Source organism: Cannabis sativa, chromosome 2 (assembly GCF_029168945.1).
Source record: "Cannabis sativa cultivar Pink pepper isolate KNU-18-1 chromosome 2, ASM2916894v1, whole genome shotgun sequence".
Taxonomy (NCBI): Eukaryota; Viridiplantae; Streptophyta; class Magnoliopsida; order Rosales; family Cannabaceae; genus Cannabis; species Cannabis sativa.
This window is the reverse complement of record NC_083602.1, coordinates 89,740,603-89,765,311: the sequence shown is the minus strand read 5'-3', so window position 1 is coordinate 89,765,311 and position 24,709 is coordinate 89,740,603. Positions and strand designations below refer to the sequence as shown.

Here is a 24,709-nt window from a genome sequence, read left to right as displayed (position 1 = left end):
CTATGACAAATTAGAAATATTCAGATTCAAGAATAAGAACCTCTTTACTTATGGAGACTTGCTTCTATGTTTTGTACTTTGATTCCAAATTATTAGTGGAAAGTTTAAATTCCAAATGCTCTTAAGAGAATAATACTTGACAAAAGGATATATGCTCCATTCATCTCTATGACAATTTGTTGAAACAAAAATCAAATGAATTTCAAAGGCTGATAATTCGAAGATGATAACTATATCTAACTCCGCCCACGAATGTTCACCAAGACCCTTTGAAGCGAGTCGCCCCCATGAGCCCTAATTAAGCGGTTAGACTCTCAAAGGAGCCACCGAGATTCGAGAGTAAGCACTTTGTCACTAGACCATTCGCTAAGTGGTAAATCTAAACACATCTTACCAACAAGTTGGGTCAAGTAGTTTAGTCACTAGAATTGAAAGACAATTAGACATATTTGTGAAAGAATGGTGAATAGCATATCAAGCTTCATAAATTGAAACCAAGAAAAGAAAAATAAACAAAAAGGTGAAAAGAAGAAACTTGAAATATATAAAAGAAAAAAGCACAAAAATTACAAGAGAGTGAGACCCTATTTTGATTTCCTAGAAACCAAATCTTATGTAGGATGCAAAGAAAGAAACATATGCAATACAAGGAAAGTTAAGAGAAAAGGAAACCAAATCCCCAACCAAAGAGAAACACTATTTCATCAACAAATTAATTCTAGTCAATCCAATACACAGAGGATAGAACCCGAAAAGGGCCAGGTCAGATTGCAGAAACTGGTTCCTTCTTTTTGTGTTAATCTTTCTTTTCTTTTCTTTTTTTTGAGAAAAAAAAAATATAGAATCTTACTTCAACAACCCATAACTGCACAGTTGAATACAAAGACACCACCATGTTCCTTCACACCTTGAATCTTCCAATCCAAAACGCCATCCCTAACAACGCCTGAAGTTGGGCGCCAAGCGTTGAGAACAATACTTTCACCTTCGGGACCTCTTTGCCCACCCACAACTAGAAGTTCTTCACCACAAGCCTTGAAAGCGAGCCCCCAACCATTAGCGGAATCAGCTCTCACAGGAAGCCTTCCCAAAACATGCCATGTGTTGTTAACCTTGTCATACTTTTTAACCATGTTGGTGAGATGCTCAACTGCATATAACTGGTTACTCACAACTGCTACAAGAGGGGGCGCCTGAGCCGCCCTATTCGCCTGTGGATACATATTCTCTATCCTTCTCCATTCTTTCGTCTCAAGATCAAACTCCTCTCCACAAGTCAATGAGACAGTGGGACTTGACATCCCACCAATCACGTAAAACTTTCCATCCATGAAAAACCCCGAGCACAATCTTCGCGGGGTTTTCATGTTCGGTAGCATTTCCCACTCACCTGTTGCGGAGTCATATAACTCTGCTGATTTCAATACAGTTCCGTTTTTATCACTCCCCCCTGCAACAATGGCGATTGAACCAAGACTACCGGACCCAAACAGACAGCGAGGGCGGTTCATTCCCTGACATTTAACCCAACTACGACGTATCAAACTGTACTTCCAAATAGCAAAATCCAACATTTCACGACCAAACACCAACAACTGACTACCCACAGACAGAGATTCCTTATCTGCATGATTGAAACACTCATCACAGGGTATTCTAGGCAATGTAATCCATTTCTTTTTCGACAAATCGAATGCTTCCCAACCTCTTGGATCACAAACAAGATAAACCCAATGCTCCACAATCCCCAACTGTTTCCTCAACCCATACAAATACCCACTATTAATTAACGTACTATACTTTTTATTAATGCAAGCTAATGAAGCATAATCAGATCTACAAGCCCAAGCAAGACAGTTCAAAGCCACATCATCAACAAGACCAGGGAGAAATGAATCACTTGATCCCAATCTAAGACGACCATCATTCATTCTACCCTCAAACCTCACACTATTATGATTAGTATGTACTTCTCTTTCCTCTTCAATCATCAAAGAATTCCTGTTTGGTATCTCTGTCATGTTAACAAATCTTTAAAAAAGTATACCTTTCTCTTTACAAAATCAAAAAACAACAATCTTCAAAAAGATGTTCATGCAAATAAGAATCCCACTTATCCTGAACCAAATTCTCAGAAACCAAACTCTGATTTTTGCACACAATCAATTTCCATCAATCTATTATTCTCCATATGAATTTAATTCATAACAAACTTCAGGCTCCAAATCTCCCAAATATCACAGCAAAAATCAGTTTTTCGTATATAAAAATCACTGTTTCAAAAATTATTTCAGACTACCGAATTACCAAGAAAATCCCCGGAAAACTTTCTCCCTCGATTTCCAGCTATCCAAACAGCTTTCCTGAAAGAAAAAAAAAATCAGAAGAGCACAAATCAAAACGACAAAATAGAAAGAAAAAAAAATTCAGCTTCCACAACAAAAATCAATAAGCAACAAATTTCTCTCAACACGATCCGAATCTAATGGAGAAACGAACTTTCCGGATCGAAATTCAAACAAATTATTCGGATCTCGTTCAAATAAATAAATTAATTAATGAATAAAGAAACAAAACTTAAAACACTTTTCATATCTGAGAAATGTTTTGAATAATTATATAAGGAAAATCAAATCAATGTCTCCATACCTTACTGTATGGATGAAAGTTCCGATCTCATTTTCGGTTCACCGGAGAATCTAGCCGGAAAACAATTGCATCGAGCATATCGCCGACGCCGGCGAGAAAGAAAAGGTTTAGAGAGAGAAAGAAGAGAGAGAAAGAGAGAGAGAGTTTGTAACGAATAAAAACTAAGATAAAAGCCAAAACAAAGGCCTGGCTTATAAAACAGGAATAAATAAAATATATATATATAAAATAAAATAATAATAATTTATAATTATATAATCTGAGAAAGAAAAATTCTATTTTGTACCTCTAAAATACACCTTAATATATTAAAAAAATTACGATTAAACTAATTTTTAAAAACTTATCAAAAAAAAAAAACTAATTTTTAAAAATCATGCTTAATATTTTTTTAAAATTTTTTTGTCATGTTATTTTCATTTTTTTTAAATCATTTATAATTTTTCTAATAAAAATTCACATAATTTTTTTTATTTTTTTATATTATTTGAAATATAATTTATTTTTGTTTGACAAGTATATTTTTTAAAAATTTAAATTAAAAAAAATAAATAAAAAAACTAACATAATTAAATATATATATATTTTATGTAGAATATTTTTTTTTTTAAAGAGGAGTTTTATTTGTAACTGAAAAAATATATAAAATATAGTCTATTTTAATAATTTTTATTTTACATAAAATATATCTTTAATTATATTTATTTTTTTCTTCCAATTTATATTCTTAAAAAATATACATATAAAAAAATAATTATATTTTAAATATTAATAACAAAAAGATTATATTAAATTTTATTAGAAAAAAAATTAAAATACATATTGAAATTAATAAAAAATGATGTAAGAATTTTTTTTTAAAAAAAAATTAAGTGATTTTTTAAAAATTATTTTAAGCTTAATATTTTTGAATATTGAGATTGTACTTATCTGAGGTGTAAATAGAATTCTTTTTATAATTTTTATGGTTTTTACAAAAATTGCAATATATTTTGAAGTATTTAAATTAATTTCCTTTTTAAAATTATTTAAGTACAAGTGGCACCTCCATCTTCCTTTTTTATAGATAAAACAAAATTTTTGGCTTATTGCAATATATTTTTATAAGAGTTTGAAAGGATTTGGTAACTATTTGTACAGTTTTCTTACTAAAATTGTAAATTTTTAAATGTTGGAATATATTATGTGTATATAAATAGTAACATTAATTGAATTGAGGGGTAATAAATTTTTTATAATTAAAATAAAAAAAGAAAAAAAAAAGTATAATTGGTGAGTCAATTATGGAGGCAGATTCTATGTCTTTGGTATTACTACGTGACTAGTGTGTGTAGTGTATAGTAGTGTCTAATGTTGACATAAGCACTACCATTTTAGCCTTTTTAATTCAATTAATCTATACCCTAATTAATTATTATTTTTTTTTCTTTAAAAAAAATCAAACACATTCCTATACCATTTTGAAAAAATGTTATTTGTTAAGTGTGGACTGGCATTAGTGACAGACTTAAAATTTTTATTTAGTGAGAGCTTAAAATAAGTATAAAAGTTATTTTTGTCTAATTTTAAAAATATTATATTTTGTGGGACTTAATTATTGTAAAATTTTATTTTGAAGGATATTTTGTGAATATTTAAGAAAATTAAAGAGAATTTATAATGTATATTTGTAAATATGTTTTTGTTAGTGAGGGCTTAAGCCCCGTAAGATCTTAAGTGGGCTATCCCTGGTTGTCGTTCTTTTAAGTTTTTAAGTGTGTCTTTGACGGTGTGAGTGGTTGAGGAGATGGTTGTGCTTCAGGGGCTCATGCTCTGTTCTCGCCTAAGTTTTTCGCAGTTGGAGGTGGGCTCGAATTGTCAGAGAGAATATGTATAGCCTTGATGAATAAAACTCCATTGTTTGGAGAATTTGGAAATATTTCATTTGATATCTTGTCTCTTTTTTCTGATATTCACGAGCTTCGTTGATCATTTATTGTAATGGTATTATTTAGTATTATTTTAAAAAATATAAGGTCTAATTTTTATAGATTATCTAATCAATTTCTTTTGCAAAACACATAATCAAAAATAATATTTACCTTTAATATAATTTTAGTTACTTTTTTTTATAAAATATGATTGTGAAGTATTTTTTTTTTGTTTTACCCCAATATTTCACATATGTTAACATTGCTAATAATATTTATAATCTTTTCAAATATGTTTTTTTTATATATATATATATAACTAGGTGATTGTTACGTGCCAAGCCACGTAGTGTTAGTTTTATTTGATATTTTAGTTTTTTATTTTAATTAATAATTAAAATAGTATAATTATTTGAACGATTTGTTTTATAAAAATAAAATATGTGTCAGTATATTTAGTAAGTAAAACATAGTTGTGTTATAATAATGTATGTTATTAATAGTAAAATGTACATTAATCTTCTAATTGAAAAAAGTTCTATTATCTCATTTCATATCTAATAATAAATTTACACAACTATATATTTATAGACTTTCACATTCTTTGCAAATTACTAATAAGCACCAATAATATTTTCATATTCTAATATTTTTCAACCTTCTCCTCTTGGTGGTAAAATTAAAAATAAAACTAAAAATAAGCACAAACATATAAGGTAAATACTAATTACAGCCCGAGATTATTAATATTTAAAAGATTGTTTATTTAAAATATTGTTTAATTTTTTGGTTTAATTATTGGGTTTATTTTTTAACGGGAGATCAAACCTAATCGTTAAATTTAACAGAATATTCTTTTATTTTTAAGTATATTCTGTTAAACCAAGAATGTTAAACCAAGAAATGCCGTTAGGTAGACACTTTTAATATATAAAGATATGCACAAGAGAGAGAGAGCATGTATATAAATTAACATATTTAATATAAGATTTTTGATAAAAAAAAAAAATATTGATCCCGAAATTGTTGAAAATAAAAGAAATTTATTAATTTCCTATATATATAAACATACAAAATGGGATGATTGCTAATATATGTACAATTTCATGCAACAATGTATCTTTCATGTTATAGAAAACTGATCCAAAAAAAGAAAAAAATCAAATGTCTAATCCTTAAATTTGTTCAATAATTTTAGAATTGTTACATACTAATTTCATAATAAAATAGAAAAGAATTAGGGTTTTTTGTTCTTAAATCTTCAAACAAGCACCTGGCCTTCTCTAGACTTAGACACAGTTTGATCGGATTGTATTTTATTACTACTGTCATTTAATTTTTGCTATTGTGATTAATTTTTTTTGTGTAACATGCTTTTGAATGTTTTATTATTGTTTCTGTGACATGTTTTTGAGTGTTCTAATCTTGTTTTTGCGACATGTTTTTTAGTGTTTTAGTCTTGTCTCTATAACATGATTTTAAATATTTTAATCTTGTTTGTGTGACATTGTTTTGAGTATTTCGGTCTTGTGTTATGTGACATGTTTTCATTTTTTTGTTGATTTTTTTTGTTCTTCAATGCGCGCCTCGTCATTATATCGTTGTTAGTGATTGGTAATAATAATTTTTTTAGCTAATTAATTAGGAATTTTTTTCCCCAAACTTTGACATGTACTAAATTATGCCCCCTGAGCTTTTAAGGTCGTTAAAAATTCTCATTGAAATATTGAGATTGTTAGATTTAAGGACCTTTCTCTAATTTTAGTAAAAAATTCTAACATGGATGAAAGTTCAGGGAGCATGATTTAGTACATATATCAAAGTTTGAGGGACATGATTTGGTAGATATCAAAATTTGGAGAGCATGATTTAGTACATAAACAATCACTGAAACAGTAAAATTGAATGAAATTAGACAAAAGTCCTTAAATCTAACAATCTCAATAGTTCAGGGGGAATTTTTAACGACCAAAAAAGTTCAGGGGGCATGATTTGGTACATGTCAAAGTTCGGGGGGAAAAATTCTAATTGCTAAAGGTTTGTCATATATAGTAGTGTAGTTACATACCTTACACAATAGTTGACTGCTCAAGCTATGTGGTTGAACCTGATGCAACAGATTCTAGTGTTGTGTCTTCTGCGCGGTGGATGAAACAAAATATAAGTGCTCTTAAGGTTAACTGTGATGCTGCAATCTTTTTCATCTGATTTTATTTTAATTTTTTTTGTGAAACGACCTAAAAATTAAGTGATTGATTTTTTAGTTCATTTTTTAATTCTAACCGTGATCGTATCTCTAACTCGAGAGATGTCCCAATTACAAGCTAAAATTTTAACTAATTGCTATTAATAAAATTTTATAATTTATTAGAATATATATAAATTATACTTAAACAAATAATGTATAACCGATCAATACATATATTAATATTTTTAAAATTAAGAACCAAAACTGTCTAATTGCACTTTATCATATTATTTATTTATTTATTTAATTTGAGTAAAATAATAGGAAGCACATCTTTTGTCAACAACAATAATAATAATTTTTCTCAATAATAATAATATGAAGCATCAGATCACATACCATATATATACATTATTCAATTTATTTGTGACTCTTAAATACAATTTAAATTAGATATAGACTTTCTTTTCTTTTCTAAAGTTAGATATAGACTTTTTTTTTATTAAAAAAAAAATAGATATAAATTTTTCATTATTATATTTCTAAATGGGTTTTGACTAAATTTTGTGGTAGCACATTATCTTATAACGATTTATTGATTTGAGTTTAATTAGTCCAATTTTTTATTTATTTTTTAAAAAAATAAATTGAAATTGGTCCATATTAAAACAATTAAATAATCCACCATGCATGAATGAATTTTAGTTTTATATTTTCTTTATTATAGATATTAAGTACTAGTACTACTACTTCACCAAAAATCTTCAAAATTCATGTGTAAATAATATTGTAATTTTTGTCCCTACAAAGAAAATATATTATAATTTTTGTTGTTAATTTATGTCAAATTGTGTAAAATCCATAAAAACAATATCTTAATTGATATTAGAAAGAAAAAAAGGCATAAAATGAAAGTATGAAAGTGCATGCCTTTTTCTAATATCAATTAAAAATAATAGGTTCTAATAAAGTTATATGATGTATAGAGTAAATATACCATTTTGGATCTTTATTATTAGTTTTATAAAAATTATAGATTAGATAATTTATTTTGTTAAATGATAATTTTAGTTATATATTTTAAAATGGTATAAAATAGTATTCTGAATTTTTATTAAAATAAAAAGATCTAGATATTTTATGACTAGACTAATTGTATTTTTTTTTTTTTACATTTATTTGTACTAAAAATTAATTTTAAAATTGTCATATTAAATAAATAATTCACAAAAATTTAGCTCATAACACTATTTTAAAAAATATAAAATCAAATTTAATATTTAACAAAATAAATAACCGATAAAGATAGCTCAAAATGATATTTACCATTAATATATACTATATTATATTTTTTTTGACCAAATATATGTATAACGAGTAATTGAAAATTAAATAATTATCTAAAATAATTTTATAAGTGCATGTGATAAATATATAATAATTTGTTGCATATAATATATTTTATAAAATGTTTTCAAAAAAAAAAATATATATTTTATAAAATAACTTCTTATTTACATTTCCTTAAGTAAAAAGATAAAGAAGAACAAAACGTGTATAGCATGCAGTGGATAATTAATTAACATGTATGATGATAAAAAATAATAGATCTAAAAAAAATAGAATAATAAGTAATAATAATAATAATAATAATAATAATAATAATAATAAATGATTATTTTAATTAAGAAGCAAACATAAGGTTGACTATTCCACACGGCAAAACGGTTTTGACTTTATTGGCATTAACACATGTCAAACTTTGTTAACTGTGATGATAACTTTGAATTGCCATTATTCCAATCCCACTTAAACATCATAAATTATTGAGCGTTACTATTAGGCACCAGTGGTGCCTAGCACCTTTCAACATGTCGCGTTGTGATTAGTTAGCGATACTCCCTAAAAGCTATTATATTAAATTATATGAGACCCGATACTTAGTTAGACCAATAGCGATATTGACACATAGGAGGATACTAAGCACCACTGGTGCCCTTTAGCATTTCTCTAAATTATTACCATCTTATTAATATAATTTGTAAAAGGTTTTATTTTAAGTGCTTTAAATTACTTAAAACTCGTGCTATAAAATTGTCTAACATATTATTATTGGTATAATTTAATATTAAATGGTAAATTTTAGTCTTTATGGTAATATTTATTTTAGGCCTTAAAAGTGATGCATTTTTAGGAGTAATGAGTGTTTGTGTGCCCTATTAGGTAGGCCATGATATTTCTGCGTGGAAGAGTTTCAGTTGACAACCATTTAAAGAGAGTGTATAAATTTCATTTAACTACTCAGGGGTTTTCGAGATTACTATTAAGTTGAAGTAGTGAAGATAGAATGTGCACTACGTGATCCATTCTGATGAAGAAAATAAAATCATATTTTATATAATTTTATTTAATAAAAATCTTTTTAGGATTTTTTTTGTTTCTACACTTCGAAGTAGTTTTCTTTTTACATTTTTACAGAAATCTGTATATAAACTCATATAATAATTAACAGAGTAATTTAAATTACAACTGAAATTTATATATCAACCCACATAGAAATTACTAGAACAACTGTAAATTAAATATTCTTTTAATGAATCAAAAAGTTGTATTATCCGACATGTGTAAATTTAAATTTGAATTTAAAATTCCTTTCATAATTTTTCAGTGTCTCTAAAATATATTACTTAAAAATAAATAATTAAAAAAAGCCAAAGGCCTTAATGTAATTACACATAAAAAATATTGGGCACTTTTGTGATGATCTGTTAAAACTTAAACAAATTATATTATACATTATTATATAAAACATTCTTTTGAATTTTGAATACAACCTAGATAAGTTCAAATCCTTGATTGGGAACTGCACACACAACACATGGTTTAATTAATTTCCCAACCAAATACACTTAAACTTTCATTAATAATATTATTATATATTATTATTTTCATGTAATTATAAAAAATAAATTAATAATAAATAGAAAACATTCTTTTGAAAATATATGTAGTACGAGTTAGGTTGTAAAAATAAATGTACATCTCTAAAAATTGAAAAATTCCAACCTCCCAAACTCACAATTCTCTTTCTAATTTTGGTAATTTATTTGTTTTAATTTCTCACCATTAATATGTTTGAACCATACTAATTTAATAGTACGGATAGTTTTAAGTTCAACATCACCTAACCATACAATATAAATATATATAGAGCCCTATATATCTACTAGGTGAATGTACGTGCTGAGCCACGTACTGCTAGTTTTATTTAAGATTTTGGTCTTTTTAATATTTTGAATGCATTTTATTTTTAAAGATTATAAATTTTTTGTTTGAAAAAATGAAATATTTATATTTGAAATATTATTTAATAATGTATTAAAAATAATATTAGTGTAATTATAAAATTGTAAATAAATTCATTATTGGAGTAGTAGATTATTCTATTTAGTTCTTTTTTTAACATAGCATTGTAATGTAAGTTTATATCTATAAATATTCTGTAAAGTGTTAATATTATATGAACATCTCCATTTATAAAGCTAAAAAGTGGGTCAATGACACAAGTGGTATATATGCAATCACACAAAGATAGAAGTGGGTTAATATATAAAGATTTTTCTTTTTTAAAAAATAAATAAAAAAAATTATTAATATTCTCCCGTTTGCTAGAGAGATATGTGGCTAAGATGATTTTTTTTTAATTTAAAAAGAGATTATTAATATTTAAAAGATTGTTTAATTTTTTGGGTTTAATTATTGAGTTTATTTGTTAACAGGAGATCAAACCTAATCGTTAAATTTAACAGAATATTCTTTTATTTTTAAGTATATACTGTTAAACCAAGAAATGCCACGTAGTGTTAGTTTTATTTAATATTTTAGTTTTTTATTTTAATTAATAATTAAAATAGTATAATTATTTGAATGATTTGTTTTATAAAAATAAAATATGTGTCAGTATATAGTAAGTAAAACAGTGTTATAATAATGTAAGTTATTAATAGTAAAATGTACATTAATCTTCTAACTGAAAAAAGTTCTATTATTTCATTTCATATCTAATAATAGCTACACAACTATATATTTATAGATTTTCACATTCTTTGCAAATTACTAATAAGCACCAATAATATTTTCATATTCTAATATTTTTCAACCTTCTCCTCTTGGTGGTAAAATTAAAAATAAAACTAAAAATAAGCACAAACATATAAGGTAAATACTAATTACAGTCCATTTCATCTTCTTTTTATTTTTTTAAGCTATTTTATCTTTTCTAGACATTTTATCTATATTTTTCTTTTTTAAAAAATAAATAAAAAAAATTATTAATATTCTTTTTTAAGATAGGTTTGTTAGAGAGATATTTGGCTAAGATGATTTTTTTAATTTATAAAGAGATTATTAATATTTAAAAGATTGTTTGATTTTTTGGGTTTAATTATTGGGTTTATTTGTTAATGGGAGATCAAACCTAATCGTTAAATTTAACAGAATATTATTTTATTTTTAAGTATATTCTGTTAAACCAAGAATTGCTGTTAGATAGGCACTTTTAATATATAAAGATATATCTCCACCAAATAAAATTTAATATATTTTATTATTTGAAATAGTTTATTTTAACAATGAATATTTTCAATAAAAAATAAATCATAATATCACACAATAAGTAATAATAAATCCCAATAAAAGAAAAAATTTCAACAAACCATAAAAATTCTCTTTCCACTTGAAGAGCATGCTGAGTTAATTCATGTACAGTCATATTGATCGTACGACCTACATATATGTTAAAGTTCCATAACATGATTAATAGAGAGAAAGGAAGAAAAAGAGGAAGAAAGAAAAGGAAAGAACAAAAAGAGATAACAAAGATAATGAAAGAGACATTACATTGAATGAATTGAGTACAACCATTATATACAAGATTAACAGATGCAATCTCTAACAGAATTAAAAACGAACTACAGTTAGCTAAACTTGACTTTACACTAATTGTAACAGCTAACTAATTCTAACAACAAGTTAACTAGCTTCTAACTGATTACTTCTTTTAACAATGTATTAGGAATACTTCAGGAAAATTGGGCATCAAACTTGCTAAATCTTCAAACAAAGAATCAAGTTCATTGATGAAGGAAGAGCGTTTAGAAACACATTTACGATTGCTAAACAATAAGACTCAACAAAATATAACGGAAGACCAACCGTAAAAGTCCAATCTAAAGCTACAAGCGAAGCCATATTCTGATTAAATAAGTGAGAAATAATCTACAAAAAACCATAAAAAATAACATTAAATCCCCATGTAAGAACTCAAAATATAAAAAAATATAACCAAAACAACCTACAAAGACAAACTAACAAGAAAAATACATTTGCTAATGATAAAAAACCTATAAAAAAACAACATTAAATCCCCATAGAAGATCTAACTCAAAAAAAAAAAATAGATATTGCACAAATATATATATTTTTAATTTTTTTTGAGAAATAATAAAGGATACTAATCATACTTAATATTATTTAGAATATCATAATTTTATTTACTTCAAAAAAGAAAAAAAAAGAATATCATAATTTTATTGGTATAATTAAAGGTTAGGTTACACATATTTTAATTTAAAATTCATTACAGAAAATCGTAAATTATTTGTAATACAGATAAAAGTTGTGACACATTTAAATTAAATAAAATTTTTGTATAATAATGTGCATTTAAGTTAAATTGCGGCATAAATACAAGTTTAATTTCCAGTTGTAAATAATTTTCAGCGATAATAATATTTAAGTTATAATTCTGTAATTTATGTAGGTTTTAAGTAAATTGTCACGTGACAATCCCTAATTGGTCTAGTTCATTATTTTTTTTTTTTTACAAAAAAATCAATTTAAATATACCAATAAGAAAATGACACGTGGATAGTGACTTGACATTTAATATCCAAACTCTTACGGAATTCTAAAAATATAACTTACATAAGATTACCGTAAAAAAATTAAACTTAAATATTTATTTACAATTAAAAATTAAATTTAAATATTTATACCCTAATTTTTTTTAAAATAATAATAATAATAAGAGTAATTTGTGGTATAAATACCTAAGTTTAATTTTTGGTTGTAATAATAATTAAGTTATAATTCTAGAACTTTTGTAGATACCTAGTTGTTAAGTATTAAGTAAATTGTTACGTGACAATCTCTGATTGGTCAAAGTCATTAAATTTTTATTTTTTAAATAAAACTTAGTTTAAATATATCAATAAAAAAATGACACGTGAATAATGACTTAATATATAATGGTTAGAAATTTACAGAGTTCTAAAAATATAACTTAAATATTATTGCCGCAAAAAATTAAATTTAAATATTTGTAACCGAGAACTAAACTTAAATATTTACGCTACAAATTACCCTAATGAAAATTAATTGAGTTAATAGTGAGGTTGTGAAAAAAGTCAACAAAATGGAATTGCAGACCTCAGTCAAAGTGGCGGCGTTTAATGGAATTGTGTGAAATTACGAATTAGGACAATTACTTGAGTTGGGGTCTGAGCAGGTCAGAGGGGCAAAATAGGAAAATAGAAAAAAACATACATAGCACAAAGTAAAGTACAAGTGGGCACTGCGGCAACTCACTCAGCCACTCAAAGCCTAATCGTACGAATTGCGTAACGAATTCAAAGTACCAAATGTATTGAAGTACCTAATCTAAAAATCTCTTCATTTCAAAAAAATAATAATAATAATAATAAATAAATAAAAAAAATCTCTTTTATTTCTTTTTTCATAATAATATAATAGTATATTTAAACTATTTTGTTAAATTTTAAAAAATTCGAATTAATTTATAATATGAGTTTAAATTAATTATTTCACACCTCTCAACTTATTATAATTTTAAACATTATATTTGACGAGTTGACTTATTTTATTTTTTTTTCGAAAATATGTTGATGTCTTAGAAAATTATGATTTTCAGTGTCACACACACATATAGGCGGGTGTACTCACATAGAGGCAAGGAAACATTCAAAACCTAAAAAAATCGAGAAAAAAATGTGTACGTATTTTGGTTAATTACAATATATATTTATAATTAAAAGTGATACATATATAGTATCAAGTTTGGTATATAATGGTTAAGTTATTTTACATATATACTAAATTAATTCTGGGTTTACTATAAAAAAAATATTTTGATGTCGAAAATATAAAAGAGTGCATTGATACACTTATTTTAGAGAATGGACGATGAAATTTCTCTATTTTATATTATTTGATTTATTATTTTGGGTAAAATTTAAGTTTATTAGAAAGAAAAAAGGGCAAATTGAAAAAGTCATAAAGCCAATAAGCAAGTTGCAACAAAAGAAAATAGTGCTATTTGTCTTGGGTTATTACCCAACTCAATAAGTTAGGTCTATTTTTATTTCATGGATAAGATTATTCCCTAAAATGTACAAAACATAATTATTGGATTATTCTTTTCAGAAAATTGAAAAAAATAGATGGTGTAATTTAAAAGTCTAAGATACGAAGATATTTTGGAGGATTTAATCATAATAATCATCAATAAAAAAAATTAAATATGGGTGATTAAATTGTTGCTCCTATGGTCTATCTTTAACAATTATTATTAATCTATAATAGAAGTATAGCTGTTAAAAAATAATAATAAACAAAAATTATTAATAAGTATTTTGTATTAAATATTATTTCAATAAAATTAAGGATATTATTAAAAAAAAAATTAAGGATATTACAAAAGCTACAAGTTTATCTATAATTATTTTGTAAAAAATATTATTTATTGACTAAATAAAAACCTATTATAAAACTGTCATTACTAATTTAGTAATTTTGTATTAACGGTCTTTACCATAAATTATAAATAAATAAATTGTAAAAAATATATAATTTTTGTACGAGCTAGGAGTGCTAATAATAATAACTTTTTAGTCAATCTCGACGCTTAAAATTATATACCAATATTTTTTTCATAATAATATTCGTTATAATTACAATATTATCATTCTAGTAAAATTTTGAAAATTTTCAAATAGTTTACGATATCGAAAATAGAGTTCATGATATTCCAGTGTACAATACATGTTCAAACCTATTTTTGGCACTGTAAATTACTTAAAATTTTTCAAGAATTTATTAGGAATAGTGTTGTAACTATAACGCTGTCATAAAAAAATTAAAAATATTCTAATATATATTTTCAAGCATTAAAATTGACTAAAAGATTATAATAAGAGATTTATACTCTTCTTTTAATATATTAACATTGTATATATGATTGTGTAATTATAATTAAAAAAATTAAAAAAAAAAAAGTTAATAAATTATGCTTCACGTTTTAATTTAACTAAAATGTATCTTTTAAAACATAAACATCATAAGATTGTATTTATTTTTTGGACAATAAAAATATAAACCTATTATTTTATAAATAGGATCAATTTTAGGGTAGGGCAGCTGAAGCTGTTGCCCAAGGCCCTTCGAAGAGGCTTCCAATTTTTTTTTTTTTTGAAATTTTTTTTTAGAGTAATTTGTAACGAAAACATTGAAGTCTAACTTTAAATTTTACTTAAATAGCTAAGTAAATTTTTTGACAGTTAAAATACATTTTGTTAAGATTTTGAAACTTTCATAAGAATTTATTTAATTTTATATATTAGATGTTAAGAGTTTAGATTTATTAAAATAGTAAGAACAAATGACATTGCGTGTTAAACTTTGTTAGTAAGCTATTTCAATTTCAAACATGAAAAGTACGTACCCACAATTATATATATTTATATAGCTTTTGATAATATATTTAATAATTAATTTAATTAATTAATTATATACATATTAATTTTAGCCGAAAGTGTCACCAAAATCCACTAATTATCTAATTAGGTTCTTTGGATTGGACCCTATTCAATTGCTTATCTCTTTAATTAATTATCTTTTTTTTCTTCTTTTGTCTTTGTCGTGTCCACTCCTTTTTTCTTTGTTTATGTTTTTTAATTAATTTTTTTTTGTTAAATTCGACGTGTTAATAATAATAATAATAAATTGTTCAATAATAATAATAATAATAATAATAATAATAATAATAATAATAATAATAATAATAATAATAATAATTTATTGTATAGAAACCCATTAGACACGTATAAAACGTTTTTAGGTCATTACTAAGAAAAACATCTAATTATTACTTTGTTACGGCTTGACTTGTTATATCTTATCTATAAGGAAAAATTGGGATCTATATATTAATTAATTAATTAATTAATTATTAATGGGGCTAAGTTACCTATTTATTTATTATATGATATATTCATATTAAGTTTATGAGAATGTTAAATACATATGGTCAGGGGCGGACCCACATTGTAGCGAGGGGGGGCAGTCGTCCCCCTAAAAAAAAATCGAGAAAAAAATGTATATGTATTTTAATTAGTTACAACATATATATGTATTAAAAGATGATATTTATTGACATAATAGTAACCTTGGTATAATGGTTAAGATGGTTAGTAAATAGGTTAGAGGGTAAAGGTTCAAACCCCACTAACTTCTTTTTAAATTTATTTACGCCCCCCCTCACTTTAAATTCTGGGTCCGCCACTGCATATGGTGTTTAATTGTGTATAATTAAATATTAAATTTTATATATTTTGATTTAATATTGAATAAATATTATTTTAGATTCTATGTTTTATATAAATTTACAATTAAACTCTAAATTTTATTAAGTGACAAAATGAACTTTATATTTCACAAAATAATACAATATACTATCCTATAAATTATTTTTTTATCGAAATAAAACTCAATAATCACCTAATCTTGATGTCTTATGTTACATTTTTTTTATATCTGTTCGTATCTAAATTATCTTCAAGTTAGTTGCATTAAAAAAAATATCGAAAATAGCTCAAGACATATTTTGTACCATTTCAAAAGTATAGGGTCCAATTTATTATTTAACAAATAAAAAATCTGATTAGTAACTTTTACAAAACGTAAATTCCAAAATAGTACTAAATCGTAAAATAATGGGATGTTTTATTTTTACGTTTCAAATCATTTTTTTTATTTTTGCATATTTACAGAAATCAACATAGCAACCAACACATACAACAACCTAAATTGCAATTAAAATCCACATAGCAAGCTACATAGAAACTACCAGAGCAACTACCAAAGCAATCCAAACCGTAAATGTTTTAAAAAATTAAAAAATTGTATATGGGGTAATTCCCATAAAATAATTTTTGTTTATTAATTTAGTAAACATAATAAACTACCAATTCTTTTAAGGTAAATATCATTTTAGACCTTATGTTTTGCAAAAATTACCAATAGGACCCTCTGTTTTATTAAATGACAAAATTGACCCTATATTTTCTAAAATTATACAAATAGGACCCTGAACTGATTTTTTGTCAAAATAAAACTTAATAATAATCTGAACTAAAGATGTTATAACAAAACTGATTATATTTTTTTTTACATGTTCGTGTTATTAATTGTCTTAAAATTGGTTATATTAAAAAATAAATTGTTGAAAATTGAGGGGTCCTATTTTTACCATTTTGAAACATATAGGGTTCATTTTGTCATTTAACAAAATAAAAGATCCAATGATAACTTTTACAAAATACATAGTCTAAAATAGTATTTACCCATTATTTTATATCAAACTCTATTTATTTATTATTTAATTGATTATTTATTCGAGTTTAATAAACGTTGTAAGTTTTTTTGGTAGCAATCTCTTTGTTAAGTTTTTAATGCATTATTTTCTTCCTTCATAAAAAAAAAAAAATAAAATAAAATTATTTGCTATAAACGCGTGATTATTAAATTCTATTGAATTGACCAGTTGACCAGATAGTTGTATAGATATGTTTTCAACACGAAGAAAGAGATCTTCATATTAATTAATTAATATTATATATATCTAAACACGTTTATCAAAATTTTGATAAGAAAACAAAACGTAAACGTAATTTCATAAAAAAACTTTTTAGTAAATTGTGACACTTTTATTTGTTTTTTTCTTATATTTTTGCAAGTTTTCGATTTTAAAATATTGTTTTTTTAAAAAAATAAAGGGATCACTTGATGCAAATCTTTTTCACACTTTTTCGGTCATATTGGCAATTTCGATGATTCCGGTTTTAATTAATCTCTTAAGGGTTCCCATCATACAGATGACACCACTTACAACTAATTAGGTTAATTCTAGGTTAAGGCGGGTTAGACCCGTGCTTAGAGCCCACCCACTCCAATTAAGGGCCCAAATAAAAGAATTTTAATAAATTCACATATTCTTTTAATAATTTTTAAAAATATCATTTATTATTATTATTATTATTATTATTATTATTATTATTATTATTATTATAAAAAAGGCCCAAAAAGTTATATTTTTAGGCCCAAATTAACTATAGCTAAGTTAACTTTTAGAATGGCCAAGCCTTAATCCCTTTTCGAATCCTTGACCCAAGAAAGATGACAGTAAAAATAATCTCTATCACCGCACAACACAACAACGTGGTTTAATATTTACCCCTCTCTCTTTCAAATTATAATGAAAATAAAGCAATTTATAATTTTCAACAAATTATACATGAAACGTAAAATGCCCAAAAAAGAAAAGGAAAAAAATGGGTTATTAATGGCGAGATAGAGGAAAGCCAATGCCATGGCGCCTACTTGGGAACGCAACAAAGAACAAACTACACACAACGCCGACTGCCACTGGCACAGCCACAAGAAGCTCCTTCGCTTCTTCAGAAGGCGAAGGATAGAAGCACTTGACTACATTCTGATCAAATGCTGCCACCGCCGCAAAAACAAGCAAAGATGCCAATGCGTGGACAAAATCTATAGCCCTAATGCGGTATTTTGAAGCCTCCTCAGGCGTAATGATGACCGCAAAATGATCAGAATCAGAAGATGAAGATGACGAGCCATCGATGATCCACAACCCTCCAAAGGTGGCTAGCCCGTAGCGAACCTTACCTCTGTGGTCCCTGAAGCTGTCTGTGAATGAAAGGAGGAAGCAGGAGGCGACACAACAGATGAGGAGGCCGAGTGTGATGGTTTGGCTGACTGGGGATCGACACTGACCCTGGTGAGTGAAAGCCGGGGAGAGAATCTGAAAGGCTAGAACTGAGCCGGTAGGGAGAAGGTTGGCCAAGTGCGCAGTGCCTTTAAAAGTCTTTCTAACAGCTTTCTGAGCCGGAGTTTTTGTCTGTTTATTATTATTATAGGTAGGGTCGACCTTGAGGTGAGGCGAGTCAGGCGTTCGCCTTGACCCCCAAACGCTCAGGACCCCGAAATTATGAAAAAAAAAATTATCAGTATATAAACAAAATATTAAATAATAAAGAAATATAACAAAATAATGTTATTTTAAGCTAAGAGGTCAATAGATCAATTTCTAGCATTTTTTTAGAATCATTTACTGTTTAGCTATAGATGATTGAATCTTGAAACTTTTAAGAATTTTAAATTGTTCTACTAAATTTAATTTAATTTTAATCTCCATATACCTTAGGACCGACCGTGTTATTCTGTGCTTCTGCTTCAATATTATTAGCCGTGAGAAGAGGTTGTTGTTGCTCTATAAGGTCTCTAATGGCAGCCCTGCATTCTTCATTTTCTATCTTTGAAATACTTTCCATCTCTGAAATAATTTCTTTAATTTCTCCTTAATTAAATTATATATATGTATATGTTTATGTGTCTCTTTTTTCTTTGGAAGTGTATATAGGTTTAAATTATATATATGCTTTGGATATAGAAACTGAAATAACAAAAAGAAAAGCTCAAAGCCTCATATTAATATTATGTTATGTAAATTTGTTCTTCTGTTTTGTATAGATGTATTAATTAACCGTTAATCAGTTTTTATTATTATTATTATATAATTATACATGAATGTATACGTTATATTAGACTAATATTTACTCTTAATTATAATTAAAGGTTTTATTAGGTTGGTCATTCTTGTTATAGTAAAACATAATATATATTTATAATAAATAGTGGTTTTCGGTTAGAAAAAATTATATTTATTTAGTTGTTCTCATTTTTTTCCAAATAATATATTAATTCTTTTTTAATCAATGTTTAAACCATCAGGTTGTAACCGATTTTTTCTTTATTAATTATATTAATTATACACCACATTTTTTTATTCATATTAGTAGTTGATTAGTAATGATACCAAATTTAAAATAATATAGATTTCAGCCAAAATAATAATAATATTCAATGTAAAAATATAAGTTATTAATTATTAAATATTATACATTAAAATTGTCCAATCGTTGCACATGTATAACAGATTAAATATAAAAGCTTTGGCTTTTATAATATTCCTAATAAATATTATTATATATTGATGAATATATTAATTATATTTTATTTATTGCACTTTTAAAAAAAAAATAATAAAACAAAACACGTGTTAAGATATAAATTATAATCCATAATCCAATTTAATTAATTGGCAAAGTCGGCTTAATTAAATAATATATAATTAAGATTTAAGAACGTGTACGGTTCAAAATGAAAAACGAAATAAATTCATTATTAATTTTATTAATTGAAAAAAAAATATTATATTCTAAGCACCAAATGCTTTATTTTTTTTTTAATACCACTTTTGATTTACATAATTTTATTAGTAAACAAATGGAATATATAACACAATGTGCATTAAAAGATGGAAGAGAATCTAATTATCCTACTTCAAAAATAATTATAATAATTATAAATAAATAAATAAATAAAAAGAAGAAGAAAGAAATAGATGGAAGAGAATCTAATACTTTTCTTCATTCCCAAAACAGGACCACTTTCTTCTAAGCCAGTTGTCATTCTTAAAAGCTTCAAACCTTTCTTGGTTAATATTAAAAATAAATTACATATACATAAAAATTAATTAATTAATGATTAAGATACAAAGGATTATAAAAAATAAAAAAAAGTAAATACTATTTTAAATTTGATATTTTTACAAAAGTTATTAATTGAATTATCTATTTTGTTGAATAACAAATTAGATTTTGTATTTTATAAAATTGTACAAAATAGTACCTTGAAATGATTTCTTATCAAAATAAAAAACAACAATAACTTAATTTAGAATTGTTATCATAAAACTTGATACATTTTTTGTATCTGTCAGAGTACTATTTTGTACTATTTTAAAAAATATAAAGTCAAATTTATTATTTTACAAAACAACAAGTTGAATTGAAACTCTTACAAATAAAAAATCTAAAATAATATTAATCCTACAAAATAAATAAGTAATTTATAGACCTCACGATTTTCATGTCATATACAAATATATATTGGGTGGTGGTCAGGTTTCATCACATGCATTTAGTTCGGTTCTGAGCATAAGCAGACTAGACATGTACCTAGAGCTCAACTAACTTATTGGTCCAAAAAAAATTCCTTATAAAAATACATATTTTTTTGACTAATTTTTAAAATTACTATATTTTTTAAAAATAAAAGTCTAAAAATAATATTCTTCTTATAATTCACTAAATTTGAGAGCAAACGTTACATGCATCTTTCAAACATAAAAACATGAAAAGAAAAAAAAAACACATAATAATTTTGATTAGGTATGAGAATTTTAGTGTTATATTGGAATTTATAAATATCATATCATATATAAATAGTTAAGTACAGGAGTCATAATTAATTTTTTTTTCCAAAAAATTATTATTACTAATATTGTCATTTTTCATTATAAAAAATAAAAATAATTAAATAAGAAAAAGATGGATTTTCAATCATTGAAGGAGAAACCAGCTATGAATATGAAACATAATTAAGAGGGTGTTTAAGAAATGGACATTTTAGGGTAGATGTATAGAAAGTGACAAAATTAAAAAGCTATATATTATTATTATTATTATTATTATTATTATTTGAAATTGAATCAATAATAATTAAAATAATTAAATGAATAGATAGCTAATCTAGCTTTGGATTCTTTAAAGGGTGGCTGGTTTTGAAGGTGTGAAGAAGTGAGGACCAAAAATTTGCCAGGATGGATATATAAATATATTTTGAAATGATTATTTATTTATTTATTTGAAAAAGATTTGAAATGATTATTTATGATATATCAAATATATATCTCATGTGATGTATGTGTGTATAAAATAAATATATCTTTTTTAAGATTATAATTTGTTGCTCAACCTATAATACATGTCCTTTTATAGCCTAACAAAATTCACTTTAAATGTTATTAATAAATAATTAATATCAAAAGTTAACTAAAGGAATTGGGAATTGGGACAAAATCAAAGTTTGAGCTTTAAATCTCTTGGTATAATGAAATTATTCTTAATTAATCTCAATTAAGTACCAAGTGTTAAAGATTAAAAATAACCACTTGGTGTTTAAGAATGGATAATTATAAATTTTAGTATTAATATTTTAGATGACTGTGTTTAGTTTGATATGTCAATGTCTAAAATTAATTTAACTGATTTTTTTAGAGGATAATAAAAGTATTAAAATTCAATTTTTTTTTTTTTTTTATTTTACCTCACTTTTAATATAAAAAAATTATTTTTAATTACAACAAAATTTATGACTGGAAGTGAAAATTTTATAACTAATTATAAATTATCATTTCTATGTTGTGACTAATAGACCCGTAATTAAAGGTGTTAGTCATAAAAATCACAATTTGTTGTGACTAAAATTAAATTAGTGACAACTTGTATCTAAATATTATAGTTTAGTCATAAGTAACTTTTTGTTGTGACTAAAAGTCACATTTAGTTACAAAAAATTTATGCTGTGACTAAAAAATTAAGAGGCCCACCCTAAAGAAGACCCTACTGAACTAAAAAATTTCGAATAATTTATTGTGTCGAAAATACGTTTGAAGTTTTTTGAACACACACGGTAAAGTAGAATATCAGGAACAATATTATGATATTATAAATTATTTAAAAAAATTCAAAAAATTATAGAGATAATATTTTAACTATAACGAATAATATTATAAAAAAAATTATAAAATATAATTTTGAGCATGAAAATTAACTAAAAAAATTATAATAAAATATTATAATCAACAGTTATACTTATTTAGAGTCATTCCAATGAGACTTCAAATTTGAGGTTATAGTAGAAATATCACTCTAAGGTAGTACAATTTCATCATTATATATGAGATTTAGCTACAGTACACTGCATATATATATATTTTTTTTTTGAAAATAAGTGTATTCACAGTACACTGCATATATACAGTAATATTGTAGCAGTTACATTTTTTTCTTATTAATATTTTATAGTTGATTTGTGTATATATACATTATTTAATGTTAAAGTATATTTTTTAGTGTAAATTTTAGTGTTGTAGTTTGAGCCAAAAGAGTTTTTGACATCAAATTTAGTGATAAATATGACACCAAATTTATTGTATAGGTTAGAAATGTTGTGATACATGGATAAAGAGTAGATAACATAATAGTGTGTGAAAATGATCAAATATAGGTAGGTAGGTAGCTAGGTGAGTGAAAGTTGTGTCAGAAAATCCAAGTGTTGTACTTGTTTTACATGTTTCTCTATCTGTTTAGGTTCTGAAATAGTGTAAAGAGGAATGCTAATTACAAACTCGTATTTTAAATATTTTTGAATAATTTACAGTACTGAAAACAGAGTTCCTGATATTCCAGTTTACCACGCGCGTTCAAAAAACTTCAAAACGTATTTTTGACACTGTAAGCTATTTGAAAATTTTCAAAATTTTACAAGGATGATGTTGTAAGCATAACGAACACCCCCGTGAAAAAAAAAATATTCTGACATGTATTTTTGAGCGTGAAGATTGATTAAGAGGTTTTAACAGGAGATTGACAGTAGCACTCCTCGTAGTGTAAATCTACTCTCTAGTCTCGTGCATGGATGCCACCACTCTCTCTAAGTCTAAAGTAATTACTGCCCTAAAAAAGTAATCGGTTAACAAAATATATATTTGCTTTTTTTAGAAAAAAAAAAAACATATTTTTATATATTTTTTTTAAAAAATAATAAATAAATAATTCTATCATTTTTTATAATAACTAGATAGAGTGACTATTTTATTATGTTATTAGTAGCAAAAAATGCTTCTTCTTTTTTTTATTTTTTTTTATTTTCCAATTTTTCATATATATATTTTTTTTTAATGTCATACCTATATATGTAATTTTAGTAATACGAACTTATTTAATTAGCATCAATGTGTGGCAATGACAACTTAGCTCTATGTAAGGCCACATTAATACCACATGATAAGCATCATTAATTAACATAATTAATTACTAGACAGTGACAGAAAAATCATTTTAATAACATAGTATATTTTTCAAAAAAATATATATATATTTATCAGGATTGTGCCCCTGAACTTTGACATGTACCAAATTATGCTCCCTGAACTTTTAAGGTTGTTAAAAATGCCCCCTTAACTATTGAGATTGTTAGAGTTAAGGACTTTTTTCTAATTTTAGTAAAAAAAGTCTAATATGAATGAAAGTTCAAGGGGCATGATTTAGTACATATTAAAGTTCGAGGGGCATAATTTGGTAGATATCAAAGTCTGGGGAGCATGGTTTAGTATATAAATAATCACTGAAATAATAAAATTGAATGAAATTAGATAAAAGTCCTTAAATCTAACAATCTTAATAGTTCAGAGGGCATTTTTAACGACCTTAAAAGTTCAGGAGCATGATTTGGTACATGTAATTGTTCAGGGGGCAAAAATTCTAATTAGCCTAAAATATTTTTAAATAAGTTTATAATAGTTTTTTGAATAAATACTATTTTAGACCTTGGGTTTTGCAAAAGTTACTAATTGGACCTTATGTTTTGTTAAATGACAAAATAGACCTTGTATTTT

General features: G+C 25.0%; 2 protein-coding genes across 2 annotated transcripts; both read right to left on the bottom strand.

Annotated features, from left to right (window-relative positions):
* Positions 1–521: 521 nt before the first annotated feature.
* Positions 522–2,872, bottom strand: LOC115718990 (F-box/kelch-repeat protein At5g60570). The gene is made up of 2 exons (XM_030647823.2): positions 2,650–2,872; positions 522–2,363 (listed from the first exon to the last, which is right to left on the bottom strand). The coding sequence occupies exon 2, from the start codon at positions 2,019–2,021 to the stop codon at positions 852–854; it is 1,170 nt and encodes a 389-aa protein (XP_030503683.1). The 5' UTR covers positions 2,022–2,363; positions 2,650–2,872; the 3' UTR covers positions 522–851.
* A 15,450-nt stretch (positions 2,873–18,322) lies between these two features.
* LOC115720972 (protein DMP7) lies at positions 18,323–20,017 on the bottom strand. The gene is made up of 2 exons (XM_030650195.2): positions 19,326–20,017; positions 18,323–19,024 (listed from the first exon to the last, which is right to left on the bottom strand). Exons 1-2 carry the CDS (start codon positions 19,455–19,457, stop codon positions 18,443–18,445), a joined length of 714 nt encoding a protein of 237 aa, XP_030506055.1. The 5' UTR covers positions 19,458–20,017; the 3' UTR covers positions 18,323–18,442.
* Between the last annotated feature and the right edge of the window lie 4,692 nt (positions 20,018–24,709).

What these genes read in the sequence shown, in the direction of transcription:
- LOC115718990 (XM_030647823.2), bottom strand. Translation starts at nt 2,021, where the DNA reads ATGACAGAGATACCAAACAGGAATTCTTTGATGATTGAAGAGGAAAGA.
- LOC115720972 (XM_030650195.2), bottom strand. Translation starts at nt 19,457, where the DNA reads ATGGAAAGTATTTCAAAGATAGAAAATGAAGAATGCAGGGCTGCCATT. An exon ending in ATAACACGGTCGGTCCTAAG is followed by an intron (nt 19,025 to 19,325) that starts GTATATGGAGAT and finishes AATAATAAACAG; the next exon opens with ACAAAAACTCCGGCTCAGAA.